This window comes from Ochlerotatus camptorhynchus, unplaced genomic scaffold, assembly GCF_037179485.1.
Source record: "Ochlerotatus camptorhynchus isolate MF236.1 unplaced genomic scaffold, CSIRO-AGI_Acam_v1.1 ptg000530l, whole genome shotgun sequence".
Taxonomy (NCBI): Eukaryota; Metazoa; Arthropoda; class Insecta; order Diptera; family Culicidae; genus Ochlerotatus; species Ochlerotatus camptorhynchus.
In genome coordinates this window covers 2988230-3003103 of record NW_027041014.1, presented here as the reverse complement: position 1 = coordinate 3003103, position 14874 = coordinate 2988230, and the positions used below count along the sequence as shown (strand labels likewise).

The 14874-nt window shown below is 39.1% G+C and overlaps 1 protein-coding gene across 9 annotated transcripts in view; it reads right to left on the bottom strand.

The window, feature by feature from the left end:
* Rdl (Resistant to dieldrin) overlaps positions 1-14874 on the bottom strand; it is a 300052-nt gene that overhangs the window by 149260 nt on the left and 135918 nt on the right. For 2 of the 9 annotated variants that reach the window (XM_065236174.1, XM_065236171.1), the window contains exon 4: positions 12182-12249. The exons of the other annotated variants lie outside the window; for them this stretch is intronic. In XM_065236174.1, the coding sequence (XP_065092246.1) occupies positions 12182-12249 (68 nt within the window). The remainder of the gene's footprint in view (positions 1-12181; positions 12250-14874) is intronic. 9 annotated transcript variants of the gene reach the window in all.

Below are 14874 nucleotides of genomic sequence, written 5' to 3'. Positions count from 1 at the left end.
CGAAATCAAAGATTTCAACGAACCAACGAATTTGAGTATGTGAGTACAAAGAACGAAATCGATTTAAAATAAATATTTGTCCGAACGAAAACGGAAAAATCACAAATTAAATTTTGCAGGCGGGCAATGGGTCACGTCCTGTAGTGACAGTATTTTGAATTACATTAGTTACGTATACATTGTTTTTTTTTTTTTTTTTCGTTCAGCGAAGGTTCTATTTTGCTGCTTGCTGGTTGTTTCTAGCAGTTTGCATATCGTTTGATATATATAGATATAGGTAATACGAACTGTTTCTGATATAGGTATATGCACTAGTTGATATGTATTATTTATCGTACTGGCTTCCAACAATGAACTCAATACAGTATATATATAAATGTCAATTATATTTTGATTTGGTTTCCACTAAAGATGATAATGAGTAACGAAGAATGAAATTTGAAAAAAAAAGAATATGGATTAAAATGTGGTTGTTCATCATGCGGTGGATTGATTCGCGTTCGTCCAGCATCAGTGGTGCTCTGTGTAGTGGAAATCTGAAAGAAACGCTCGTTGTGTGGAATGTATATCTATAATATATGTATATTACGTCCTGATAAAAACCATCCATATTGTTAACGTAAAATGTAGATTTTGACCATATCAGGTTTTCAAGATAAACCATTTTAAAACATGTGTTGCAAACCGTCATATTCAACAACACTATAATATTGTATGACTGATCATAATACACTTTGGTTCAGGGCCTCGGATCGAAAGTCAGTTTGCCAAGTGATATGATTGATGCGGTTATCGCTGTTCGAAGTTGCTACTCCACGATTGACCAAATCCTGCAAAATGTGCACAAAGATCCAAACGAATGGGACATGGAAATGAGCAATCTATTCTCAGTGAGCAAACTCTGGTAATTCAGTACTTTTAACATCAGTGGTGATGGCCTTTTGAATAAAGGGCAAGTCGATAATTATTACGACACTTTCAAACTTGCGAAACTTTTTCACACTTGACCGAAGTCAACCAAATTTTGTCCAGTTGCTCTTTAGAGTATATTGTTTACATTCGTTCAGTTGTGCAGTTGTCAGTGAGATTCCGATCGAGATGGAAGAAAATCAGCAAACCGTTCGCGAAAGGATTTGTCTCAAAGGTTCCAATGGACCACAAGCCAGGACGTTGGCAAAAACCGGGAACAACGTGCAAAAAAACCAAGAGAGCGCTGATTGCTCATTGCAAGAAACTTGATGTTTCGCAAAGTTTCGTCCAGAGGGCCAAGAAACGATCCGGCTTAAAAACTTACAAGGTGCAGAACTTCCCAAATCGGGACGAACGCCAGCAGAGTGTTGCCAAAACGCACGCCCGAAAACTTTACACGAGTCTGTGGATTTTGTGCCGAAAGACATGAACCCACCAAACAGTCCTGAACTCCGTCCGATCGAAACCTATTGGGCCATGATGAAGCGCGAACTTCGGTAGACCAAAGGAGTGACGAAGAATGAAAAGAAAATCGTGGGGAAGTGGGATAGAACTGAGAAAAACGGTTGAAAGCAACTGTACAGGCTCTGATGGAGGGCGTCAATCGCAAATCTCGATCATTTTGTTCAAACTCATCCTTAAAATTTAACCGCGTGCCTCATTTGTTTACCCGTTCACCAAGCTTTGTTCGGTATAGTTTACCACCACATGTATGTAAGCAATGCTCCATGCATTTGAGGGACATATTCTCCACCACTATAGTAATCACTACCTGGGGGCGACCCCGGCGTAGTGGTTAACATCCATACCAATCACGCCTAAGTCACGAGTTCAAATCTCACCCCTGGACAAGTCACGAATGACCCAAGAGTGTTAAAATGACTATAATATAAAAGAAAAAAGATCACTACCTAACGTAACATTTGAAGAACCTATCATCTTGTATAAACAAAACTTGAATGGCCCGTTTCGCGCTAACCGAAGTAGGAAGAATTGCAAAACTTAACTAATTCCAGCTGAACATTGCATTAGGTTCTAGGTAATGTTGATCGATTCTCTTCGTCGACTTTCTATTTCGTTAATAACTTGAGCAGATAACCATTTCTTGTTGTATTTGTCGTTTTAGATGCTAGATAAAAGCATCTTTTATCGATCTGTGTGCTGAAAATACTTGGAAATGTATTTACATGGCCGTGGAGATACAAAAAAAGTCGACGGATAGAATCTGTCAATGTTACTTAGGACTCAATGCAATGTTCAGCTTGAATTCTCGTTTTTATCAATAGGCTAACTCTTTCAACTGAAGTGTAATAAAGAATATCCGTCAAACACTTCCGGAAACATTTTTTGATACAAAACAATGTCAAAATCTAGAGAAAATTCATAGTTCCCTGGGTACCGAACTTGAATTAATCAACTCTTTATTCATCAGAACAACACTATCAAAATGAACCAGGGGAAGCTCATAAGTTTTGACAGGCGCACCGGCGCAACTATCGGTAATGGAGAGATTCACAACTGACAAGAGAGTGAGAGCGGGCTTTTGCGCTCTCTTTCTCCATTACTCTCTTTGTCTGCAATCAGATATCCAAGTGCACAGCGAAAAATGCACACTTTGGGCACTATACATCACAAATGTTATTCTAATTTAAACTCACACATTCAAACCGGTCTGCAAGTACGATAACGTCTAAAGCGTACCAGACTGCTGTTTCCGTGTTGCTCCCGTTTGACGCGTGACTACTGAAAGCTTCAATTACAACCAGTGGTACAAACCGCCATGTATTGTGGAATATTGGTGGTATGTTTCAAGAGGCGATAGAAGGTCTGCTTGGCTTACATCAGGTATTTGGCCATTCACAAACTTGCCACCCGCCACCCAAAAGAGCTCGCTTTTAGGTGCACTATTTAACGAATTTTGTCATGGTAGTGATATTGACATGCTTAGAAATCAATGCATTAGGGATTAGGCTGACCATCCCAACTGAATTTAACCCTTTTTGAAGCAAACCAAGGTCAAAGATTTTATTGAACCACACTATAAAATAGTGTAATCATGGTCACTTGTGATCTGGAGTAAATAAGTACAGCTATAATGTGACCATAAAATCTATCAAAATCTAAACGCATTTTTAATATTGTTTACACCTGTGTCGTGCACAGGTTACACATGTGGACGCGACGCCACTGCGACGATTTACCAATCAATCTCAAGTGTCTCCATAATTATCGACTCACCCTTTAGTTCGAAATCCATTACTGGGACTGTTCATAAACTACGTAGACAGTTTTTTGGGATTCTTGACCCCCCCCTCCCCCTGCGTAGACAATTGTTCATACAAAAAAATTTAAAATTTGTATGGGCCGTGGATAATTGTCAACCCCCCCAACCCCCCCCTAAACTGTCTACGTAGTTTATGAACAGCCCCATTAGAGACCGAGAATATCTGTGCATGTACACGCTGTCAAGGGGAGGACTTTTTTGTTTGAGAAAAAGATCTTTAAGATCTGGTTGATTAGCAAATCTTGCGACCCTATCAACTATGTAATGTAGGTAATAGGGGCTCGGGATAGAACCCTCGATCTTCGGTTCAGTGAACAAATACGATCGCCATTATGCCACCTACTTCGCATCAAACAACTGCAGCATTAGGATCAATTTCATGGATTGATCACTATTTCGGATATTCCAGATCTTTTGAAATATTTAGGCATCAATTTTTTTTTTTACTTTTACTTGAAAATACTGAAAACATTTTTTTGTATATTTTTCACAACTTTGCCTCAGACGTCATACCGCTCAGAAGCACCGTTTTCGTGCTACATTTTTTTTTATTTGAGCGGCACCATTTTAAATGTTTTACTAGATTCACGATGGTTCAATTTTAGCAAAAATTTGATTCCTTGCCCATAACAAACAATTATGCAAAGTTTCATGCAAATCTTAGAAGGACGAGAGGGCGTTAAACTGCTCCATTCTGAAATTTTTGACAATATGTACTCAAAATGGCAGAATTTAAGGTTAAATGTGAATGATTAAGATCACGTCAAATCAATTCGACATTCGACGAAGAACTGTTCAACTAACGTGAAAATATCTGGAAGGCTTTTCTGCAACGAGATCGCTGAGTAGAAGTTTTATAATAGTCCACATGTAGCACTTTTTTCTACTGAATCGGCGTCTGTGGCCCAACATGATGGCCCAGTACTATTTTGGTCCGATTTGATGTCAATTTATCTACTCGAAAGATACGGTAGCTTGGTACAAAGCAAACAATGTGCAATAGAGGTGAATCCTCCGAATTGTCCGGAGGCCTGGTGAATTGAAATTTTTTGGGACCTTTCCAAAGGATATCTACGGAAAAACATCAAAGTCTGAGGTCACGCGTCCGCTATTTTTGTTGGTTCTTTGAAAAACTGGTGTTTAAACCAGAATATTCGGTGCAATAAATTTAAAAAATATATATTTTTTGACCATTTCAGTGACTTTATGCCTTTCCCTCAGTTATAAGTTGTTGGGTAAAAAGGATCGATAATTCCTTATGACTAGATTTCTGTATTTCCCTAAGTATCATTTAAGCATAAAAAACATGTTTGCATTCGCTATAATTTTCTAGAAATTATACTTCAAAGTTGCAAAATGTTCCTTCAAATGTACATGAATTCCTGAATAGGGAGAAAATCCTTAAGATAATCACTTGCCATAAGCTTTGAGTAGAAGAGAAAATTGAACATCACACTTAGAAATTATCGCCGACTTTGGCAATTTTTACCGAAATCTGAACAGCTGAACCGTTCGGTAAAATTTATGCTATTTATTAGGGTTGTCGAACTGCTCGATCAGTAATTTCATCATACGCAAGAAATTTTAGGGGAATGCGTATCAGGGTAGTATAACCAACGCAATTTTTTCTCGTGCTATACTAAGTCTAATTGATACGAACAGTTTTCCAAATGATAGATCAGTAGTTTATTCACTAATTCTAGGTGTAGACCCTTCAATTGGTTTCGAAAAACGCTTTATAAACGCTTTAGGTCATATTACCTCGTGGCGCGTATTGTCCCACCTTCCTCTACTCTGAATTTCTCTCTCAACATTCTCTTCCTGCATGTTGTGTTCTGATAGGTTGACGGTGAGACAACGGGACACATTCTGCTCTGAGTAAAGAAGCATACTGCCATTTCATTACTTAAAACTGGGGGAAATGTATCACGGCAATGTTTCCCCGCGCTGAGCAATTTTATCAACAGAAATAATTTTTAATAACCGCAAAGCAAAGCATAAAATCTTCTCAGCAATACATTTTTGTGGGGCAACAAGAGAATACTTTGACTATATGTTTAGTATTACTTCTGCGTGAAGTCAACGATTTACATAGTTGAAGATGCTAATTTCAAATAACAGACTAAAGTGGTAATTTTTATACGATAGATGAGGAGATGAAAGTATAGAATTGATAGTTCCGCTAGAGTACGGCAGTGTGAGAATTGCATATAGAGAGTAGAAAGCGAGCAAGGACAACTTTAGGAAGGTACAAATCGGTTTGATCATCTCTCTATACCAAACTCCCCCGTTGGAGAGGTATAGTCCCGACACTATGGTGAATTATGTATGCTAATAGTGTATAATTCATAGTAGGCAGTGGTTGTCAGGATAAGTTCATTTGTTTACATCATGGCTTCACCGGAGCAAGCCCATCGCGATGCGATCCTGCACGGTCGAAACGAAAATCACGGTTCATCTGCTCCTGGCAGTGTCTATCAAATTCTTGGCAATGAATACCTCAGTTGACCGAAAGAGTACCCCGGAAGAACGTAAAATTAAACAGATGTCGAAATTCCCCAAAATATTTCTTGTCTGGCAAGCAAGCTGTATTTGTGTTTCGTTACTTCTGGGACCATGAACCAGCAAACTTACCAGGAGGAGTGCCTGCGGAAGAGACTACTGCCTTTTCTGTAGCAGCATGAGGTGGATTGCTTATTCAGGCCGGACATGGCAAGCTGCCACTACTTAAATTTCACCATACAGTGGTACAGCTAGAATAGCGTCACAGTGATTCCCAAGGAGATGAATCCGGCCAATACTCTGGAACTAAGGATTTTTAGCGGAAATGAAATCTGGCAGCCAAACAAGGCTCGTACAAAAGACGACCCATCCATGTACCCATGTACAAAGAAAAGTTCGATGGTAAGAAGGAAGACTGGAACAATTGTTTTACAATAAGCAAAATACCTACCAATGTATAGCTGTTACATTTAACTTTGAAAAATGAAACGCATTTTAAACCCCAACACGGTTTTCGTGACCGGATTTTTTCGTGTTCAACCTTTAGGTGGAGAAGCAGGAAGTATTTTTTTTAAATCGCACACACCTAAAACTAAACCAAGTAAACTGTAAAAATGCATCCAAAGAAGTGATTATATAGTTTACTATCTGAGTACAGATTATTCAGTAATTGAAAAGGTTAAATTTTGATATATACTAGGTGGGGTGAAAAGTAACCTCATTGACCGCCAGAATGCGCTGCTACTGCAAAAAAGGTTACGGTGTCTTGTAGTCCATTCATATTTTGGCAGACATGCTAAATTTCAGTGCGATACTGTCTTTAGTTTTGTTTTGACAGCTGATTTTTGTTGGCGTGTTTGGCGTGTATGGATAAAAACGATTTTCGTTCTCTCATAAAAAAGTTATTTTTTGAAAGGCAAAACGGCGAAGGAAACAAAAGAAAATTTGGATAAATATTATGGGGCTAATGCTCCGTCAGATTGCACCGTCTAATATTGGTTTCGAGAGTTTCGTGTTGGCCGCAACTCCACTACCGATCAAGTCCACAGCGGTAGGCCTTCCGATGCGGATACAGAGGACAATGTCAAAAAAAATACATGAATTGGTGTTGGCTGACCGGAAAGTGAAGGTGCGCGAGCTAGCAGATAACGCAAAGATTAGTACCATAGAGGTAACTCTAAGACCAGAAGGTCCCGAAGAAACGAGCTCAACTTTTTGGCTCAGCTCTGGTACTATCTTCGGTCCCAAGCTAATCGATTCACCCCTCGAAACATAGGAAAATCCACTAACCCCTCATTTTATCTTTATATCATGTCAAACTTTCATAGCGAATCAAAACAAACATAGTGTAGTACTGGAATTTATACTAGAATGGGGTACGTTAGTCGATATGCTTGGAACTAATGGGCTAGTCAAGTATAAGCCAATTTAAAATCGTTAGTTTCGTATTGATTGTTGTTAGTACTGAGCGCATACGCCATATTTTGGGCGAGATTCTGCATATGAAAAAGTTATCCTGCCGCTGGGTGCCACGCAAGCTCACTCCTGACCAAAAACACGAACGCGTGAGCACTTCGAACTTGCTTTGGACTTGCTGATGCGGAATCGGGCGACCTTTTGGCGTCGATTGGTAACTGTTGATGAAACCTGGATCCACTATTACACCCCAGAGAACAGAATGAGTGTCCGGCAAAGGACTGACGCCGGCAAGAGTGTTCCGAAGCGGCCGAGGGAGGCTCGATGGGTCGGAAAGGTTATGGCGTCCGTTTTCTGGGATTGTCATGGCATACTGCCTTGAAAAAGGATAAACCATCAACTTCGAGTATTACTGTGCATTATTGGAGCGATTGAAGTCCGAAATCGCTGCAAAACGGCCTCACATGAAGCGATTTTTTTTTGCAAGACAATGCGCCGGCACTCAAGCGCATCGCAACTTACAGCTCCAATTGCTTCCGCAAACACCGTATTCACCCGATTTGGTTCCTTCAAACTACTATCACTTCCCAAACCTCAAAAGATGGCTTATCAATAAAAAAAATTCCAGACCCTCTGGAAAATTACTTTTCGGACGGGATCATGAAGTTGGAAAATCGCTAGAATAAGGGTATCGAGCTAAAAGGGGACTATATGGAATAAAATTAAAAAAAAAAAACATAAAAACAAATCATTCCAAAGGAGGATACTTTTCACCCCACCTAGAATGTGTGAAGAAGTGATATTAACAATTATTGGCTGCTGCTTTTCAGTACAAATCAGCTTATTCTGTTTATCACTTACTTTACAGGCTTATCAAGCTGAAAATGTTTGTTGGATTCTGCTCAGTAAGCAAAACCGGTCACTATTGCGCCACCGAACTCCGTACATCCGTGCATCTCCACTTCAACTCGTGCTCCATTCAATGAGAAATCGTAAGCGAATATCGATTTTCATGTAGGGGAATCCTGGTACAGAAAATACCATAACATAACAACTTGGCCATCTCTCCTTGTGGTTTGAAATCCTCACTTAGTGAAAACTTTTTATTCTATTGGAGATTGAATGTATTGTGCTGTAATGCATAATGAATGAATCAAATAGAATCCTCTTGCATAAACTGTCCATTCTGTGTTTTCACCGTTTGATGCAAAAAATATCCAAAAATGAAGCACGTCACAACCCAAGAAACGTTACAAGTTCAATGCCTTTTCAGCTGTCGGCTAAAAATCGCTTTCATAAAGAATTAAAAAAAAGCAGTGCAGCTGTTGCCGCAGCAGTCATCCGGTCGATTTGGATCACGCGTGGATGTAGCCAGTCTTATTCCGGTGCATTACCTGCAGCTCATGTTATGCTCTTTCATCGCCGTTTAAAGATAACAAAATAATCGGATGATGTCTGGAATCGAAGTTAAAAACACCCTTTGTTTTGAATTAGAAAATGTAAGTCCGAGACCGTCCATGAGCGAGATTTCCAATTTTGTGAAGACGTTCAAATCAGAGGAGCCGATTTTGAATGCTTTATGACACAATAGGGAAGAATTGTTGAATTATGCCGATGGTAAGGCAGTGGAAGTACATATGTCACCTGTGGGTGGCAATATTCAATACATGCGAGTGTATGATTTGCCACTTGAAGTCTCGGATACTGCTCTAACGTCAGTGTTGGGAAAATACGGAAATATGAAGCGTGTCACCCATGAGAAATGCCCCATGGAGCTGGACATCGATATTCACACCGGTGTCCGCGGTGTGTAATTAGGGTGGGTTACAATTGGGCAATTTTTTTTTTTTTTTTTTATTATTATTATAGTCACTTTAGCGCTCTTGGGTCATTCATGACTTGTCCGGGGGTGAGATTTGAACTCGTGACTTTGGCGTGAGAGGTATGGATGCTAACCACTACGCTGGGGTTACCCCCAATTGGGCAATTGTTTTTTGAATAATTCAGCTGAACATACCAAATCGATAAGTTAAGAAACTCTGAAATTATTTCAGTTTGAAATCTGACTTCCATGCTACACCGGCAATGTTGACAGAAAAAGTTATTTTTGGCATTTAATTTAAACCATAAATATTTGAACAGTTATAACTTTTTTTTAGAGACATTCTAGCACCGTTGCATGGTTCAATTGTGGTCCCTAGGAATGAAAATGCAAAAAGTAGGTTTTCCCATACTAATGTCCATACAAATTACAAACGCAATGCTGAAAGCCGGATTACAACCAATCATCCCCAAATTATGTACAGTTTGTTGGGACCCAAAATGGTACCAAAAAACATTGTTCTGAACAAACGATCATGATGAGCCACCCTAGTGTATATATACAAGAAAAAGAAGATTCCTTCATCGCTTCATTTCCTCAATCGGAAGGGAAACATATTTTATGAGGGTAACAAAAATGTGTGTTTCTTATGTGAGCTGGAGGGACACCGGATGAATTCGTGCCCCAAACGGAAGGTCCGAAAGCAGCAAATGGAACAGCAATATGTTGAATAACAGAACGGTAGCATAACGTATGCGGGTGTGGCGTCTGGAAGTGCTTCTGCGGGCGCTGCTGAAGGAAAAACAACTGGATAAAGCAAGGAAGTTGCCTCGACTGTAGAAATCAGAAGCAAAAACTATGTCACCTCGCAGGAAAAATAAGAAGAACACATGAATATTGTTTCTCATGAATATTATTTTTATTATAATATTTCACATTGATTCACGGTTCCGTGGAGTCCTTTGGAAATTTGAGGCTTGACAAATAAACCATTACAATTTTTATCGAAGTTTTAAAGTTCTCTTCAAGAATTAATCATGGTCTTCGAGAGCTTGATAAAACCAAAATTAAGCTTGGGAAGTGTCCTAAAGCAGCAGATTTTATATAAAAATAAGGAGAATAAAAGTAACCGTTTTGTTACAAGTGTAATGCCAAGGCTTGCAAGGTACCAGGGTAATCAATAAATAATCGAACATTCATTAACTCGTCGTTCTTCGACGTATGAAAATAAACTGTTAACATTGCGACAGTGTTTGAGAAAGGCGCATTTCACATTACAATTAGGATTAAAAATTCTACGGAGTTGACCAATGGCCGATTTAAGGGTGGTATGTCGAAGCGAAGTGAATATGACGATGTTGTGCCGTACCCTATTTATCAAAATTGATTATTCCTAAAATCAACTTCAAACCATCGAGCATTTTTCTTACCATTTCCACTCAAACGAAGGTGATTCCGAATTTGCCGCATGATGAACAATCCACCGCTTTCTTTCAGCATTTATATCAAGTAATGAAAATAAAAATGATTGCAAAATGGAATGGAAAAAATCCTAGATAAGAGTAAGAAAGAGATCCAGTAGTAAATGAGAGATCGCAAATGAAAACTGTATGCGGGATGCGAGGGTTAAAACTGAAAACAACATAGATCGAGTGACCGCGCGAGTTCCATTCTATAATGACTTTTCAGCGTGTTCTCTTTACATCAATCTGCAAACAAGTTGATCTTGCTGCTGAAGTTTCCTATTTGATTGATAATTTGAACGGAAAAGAAAATCATACATCAATTGTCGCGATAAAACTAGAGAACAAAGCGGTTAAGTAGACATGTACGGTATCCACAAGAAGCCTACTTGGTTGTCATTTTCGTAAATGTTTCACTTGAAGAGGGATTCATTGGAAATCGATGGAAACCGAGACTAAAATGATTGATTTCGAACTGAATGAATTTTGCACTTTGAAGAAAACTGTAAGACAAAGAAAAAGTCACTGCCACATTTAGATTATGAGGAAATGCAGGGAGAAAAGTATTGGAAACAAATAGGGGAAGTGGGGGTAAAACTAACATAGCAGGTAAAATGAGCACCAATTCAGCACACAGGCAATTCAATCAGTTGTTAAAAAAAAATCAAGTGTTCATTTTACCTCCTAAATTAATTTTATCCCCACTTACCCTACACGGAACAAAAACAAAAAATCAGTTGAAAATGGATCTGTGTGACGCTGGGAGAGCGGGAAAAGAAAGTAATAAAAACAGTCTTGATGGCATAATATCGATACAATGGTACCCTCGTGCATGCACACAACCGAAGTATTCAGGGCTGTGAGACGCAAACTAAAGTCGAATGAGAACAACGGAAATAATGAAGAACAAAAGAACTGAACGACTTTTCATCCGATCTGATCGAAACGTTGCTCAGGAATATGGAACTGGTTTTGCGATATTGTATGTTTTTTTTTTAGCACAAAGTAGAAGCATTCTATTCTAGTATACAGTCGGGAGTCTGTTTTCGCTATTTCTTGCATTATTGTTTGGTGACGCGACAGAGGAAGAAAGGGAGAGATGATGGAAGTACTGCTTTGTGTCATCTCTCCGCGCGCGCATGAGCTTCCGTGACATGGGAGCCAGCTTCGTTTCGGTCAAGTGAATTGAAATCGTCTCAGAACAACATTCAACAGTTAGGAATTGGTGTGAAAATACAACTCAGGAAGTCCTCCGTCGGTTTGATCGGCTTCAACTGAAGGTTGATTATCGAAAAACAAACAGAAACTAATATACAAAGCGTATACATGTTCGGTTATATATATATATAGGTCAATACAGTATGTGAAAATTAGCATATCGCATTATGCAGTTTTTCCGATTAGGTATAATATACACTCGACATAAACAACAGACAGAGAGATAATACTTTTGTTTACGCAGAGTGTGGGTCCCGGTTGCATTGGGTTTTGAGTGTAGCTCGCTTCGCCTCCGGACGAGCCGATCCAGGGCAGGGAGACATATCTTGGCCAATCCGTCCCAACCTTCGCTTCCCTAGATCGCTTCGCCCGCTTCGACAAGCATCAAACCCCTGGACCCACAGCTACCGCTGGCAGTTAGTGTGAGTATTCTCTTGAGTATTATTAATATTGCTTTAGGGGGGAGGAAAATTACGATACGTAATATATCTGAAGGCTGTTAAGTACCATTAGAACTTCCGACACCGAACTGATACTCAGCACATACATTGTAACACCAACTTCCACCGGGGGACCTGGAATCAGAGTTTGCAAGTCGGATATGAATAACTGTTTTATTGCGGGACGATCGAAGATTTGTGTTGTTTTTTTTTTCAATTTGGGGAAGGGATCGTCAGGGTCGGGTCGTTCAACTTCATTGTTTTCAGAATTTATTTCGTATGTCGTATATTTGCTACGCTTTCACTTGAATTTTCTGTTTGCAATTATTTCATATAGCATTGAGTTGGATCTGTTTGTGATTGGATCTATTTCGTTTTCTTCACGTCTACATACTTCGATTGTTGGGATCTACGATCTCGATAGAACTTAAACCGGTGGAACTAAAGAGTAATGGGTTCATGTGTAAATCTAGGGTTCTCATCTATGAAAACCAAATCAATCAATTCACGTTTAGCAACTCGAATAGCCTATATGGAGGATTTCATTGTCCGGATGTCTTTTGCATCCTTTTCAATCTGAGTCTTATCTTTATCCGGTTTGTACAATTGTTCTTCTATTTTACGTTAAGCTTTCAAAATAATCAAATCAAACTAAATCTAAAAATCAAAGGTTGCCTTCAACGTGTACTGGAACACGTGTGCACTGATACGTATACTATGAATACTGTCAAAGATCAAAAAGTACTGTGAGCTGAATGAAGCAGAAAAATCTGTAAACGTCAAAAAGATAATCATTAGTTATGTATTCAATAAAAAACTATGTACAAGCGTTTATCGTGTCCCCATCGCCTGCTCCAGTTTCAATTCAATTGGCAATTAGCTGATTGCTTATTTGTACTGACAAAATGAAAACCAAAACAGACTTACTATTGAAATACGGAAACCGAATCGAAATGGAAAATCTTGTGGAATGCAGTAGAATGCGGATGCCAACAGATGGAAGTCACAATGGCAACTTATGAGATAAAGTGTAACATAAGCGTATATAAAACCAAAGAACATTTGAGTAAGATATTATGGAGAGCAACCATGGAAACAACCAGAAATGAACAATTTCAGACAGTGGATAAGGTGGTACAAAATACATCTGGTGAACACTAGTGGTAAGACATTGAAACTGTTATTGTTGTAGCTGTGCGCGTTCATTTCTGTCGTTGAACTGCGTCACACGCACGCGCTGGGACTCATCCTGGTGTCGTAGGTTGAAGGTTTGGTGTATTTCGAGGTTAGTTTGAAGTATTTGAGCAGTATTTGTGAAAAGTCTTGTATTCGAAAATTTTTCCATCTATGGAGCTTTCAACAGCACACCAGTTTATCAGAGATGGAGGGTAAATGGCGGTTTCGGGAGTACATTTTACCTATTATTGTCAGGGGACCCTCTAGAGGCAGCAGTATTGCCGAAAGCGTCTTTTGCCCTAATGAATACTGAATAAAATGATTTGAGGTGGTTTTGGCTTGACACGGATTGTGAGTAATAACCCAGGGCAACTGGGACTAGACGGTGTCCAAGCACCCAAAAGTTCCGCATTCAACGATAAAACTCACTTTCATGTTCCATAAAGTTCAAATAAAGTTCCGACAGAACCTTCAAGTTCCATACAGATCGAATAAAGTTCTGACAGAAGTTTCAAGTTCCATAAAGTCTAAATAAAGTTTATAAAGTCCAAATAAAGTTCCGACAGAACTGTCAAGTTCCATGAAGTTCAAATAAAGTCCCGACAAAACTTTCTTCCCAAGCAACCAAAAGTTCTACTTTCCGCGTTAAAACCCACTTTCAAGTTCGATAAAGTGCATATAAAGTCCCAACAGAAATTCTGGCTACTTTAGAAGCTATAGAAAGCACATAGGCTCCAAAATTTCCGATGCGTACCCTTAGCAACTTCTAGTTAAAAAAAAAAAGTTTCAAAAAGCATCCCTAAGCACTTCTAAGGAACTTCAGGCAAGGCTAATAATATGGCCGCAAAAAAATTCCGAACAAGTTCCATGCAGAACTTGAAAGTTTCTAAAAATGTCCGTCATGAATTAATCTGCATAAATCTTTATTAGTAACAAATTTTCATGCACGTAAATATGAAATGATCAGTGGCTCAAATAAATCATAAGTCTTATATTTATGCAGGGCATCAGTATAATATCCTAACATTTCAAAATAAAATAGAAGAGCAATTTCCTGGATTCGAACCTGTGTGTTCCGCATGCCATCTACGAACGCTACATTGCGCCACAAGTGTGTTAGAATACCATGCGAGCAAACACCAATGAATTCATCAAGGTGTAGTGTTTCGCTGGCACTGAAAACTCCAACAGTAGGCGGGACAACAGCTCACTTTAATATATCTAAGATTGCCTAGCGGTTCGTGCTAGGGTTCTCGTGCAGAAGGACTGGGTTTAATTCTTCAAACAGCTCTAATACTACTGCTAATGCCGATAAATCAATACACATTCATACCATAACTTTCATAAAGACCTGACTTAAGAATTAACTTTCATAAAAGTGCGAACTAAATATAAAATTGGTCTAGAGGACAAAAAACCTTTTCTAAAAGTGCCTTATGGCGGCTTAAAAATGAGGCTGCTTAAAATTCTATAGACCACCTTCAAGCAAGCTGCTTAAACCTCAATTAGCCTTTTATCAGAACTTTTGGTTACTTGGGTGCTATGCTCTTCTTCAAGCTTGATTCACACGCTCTGAGAATGTGC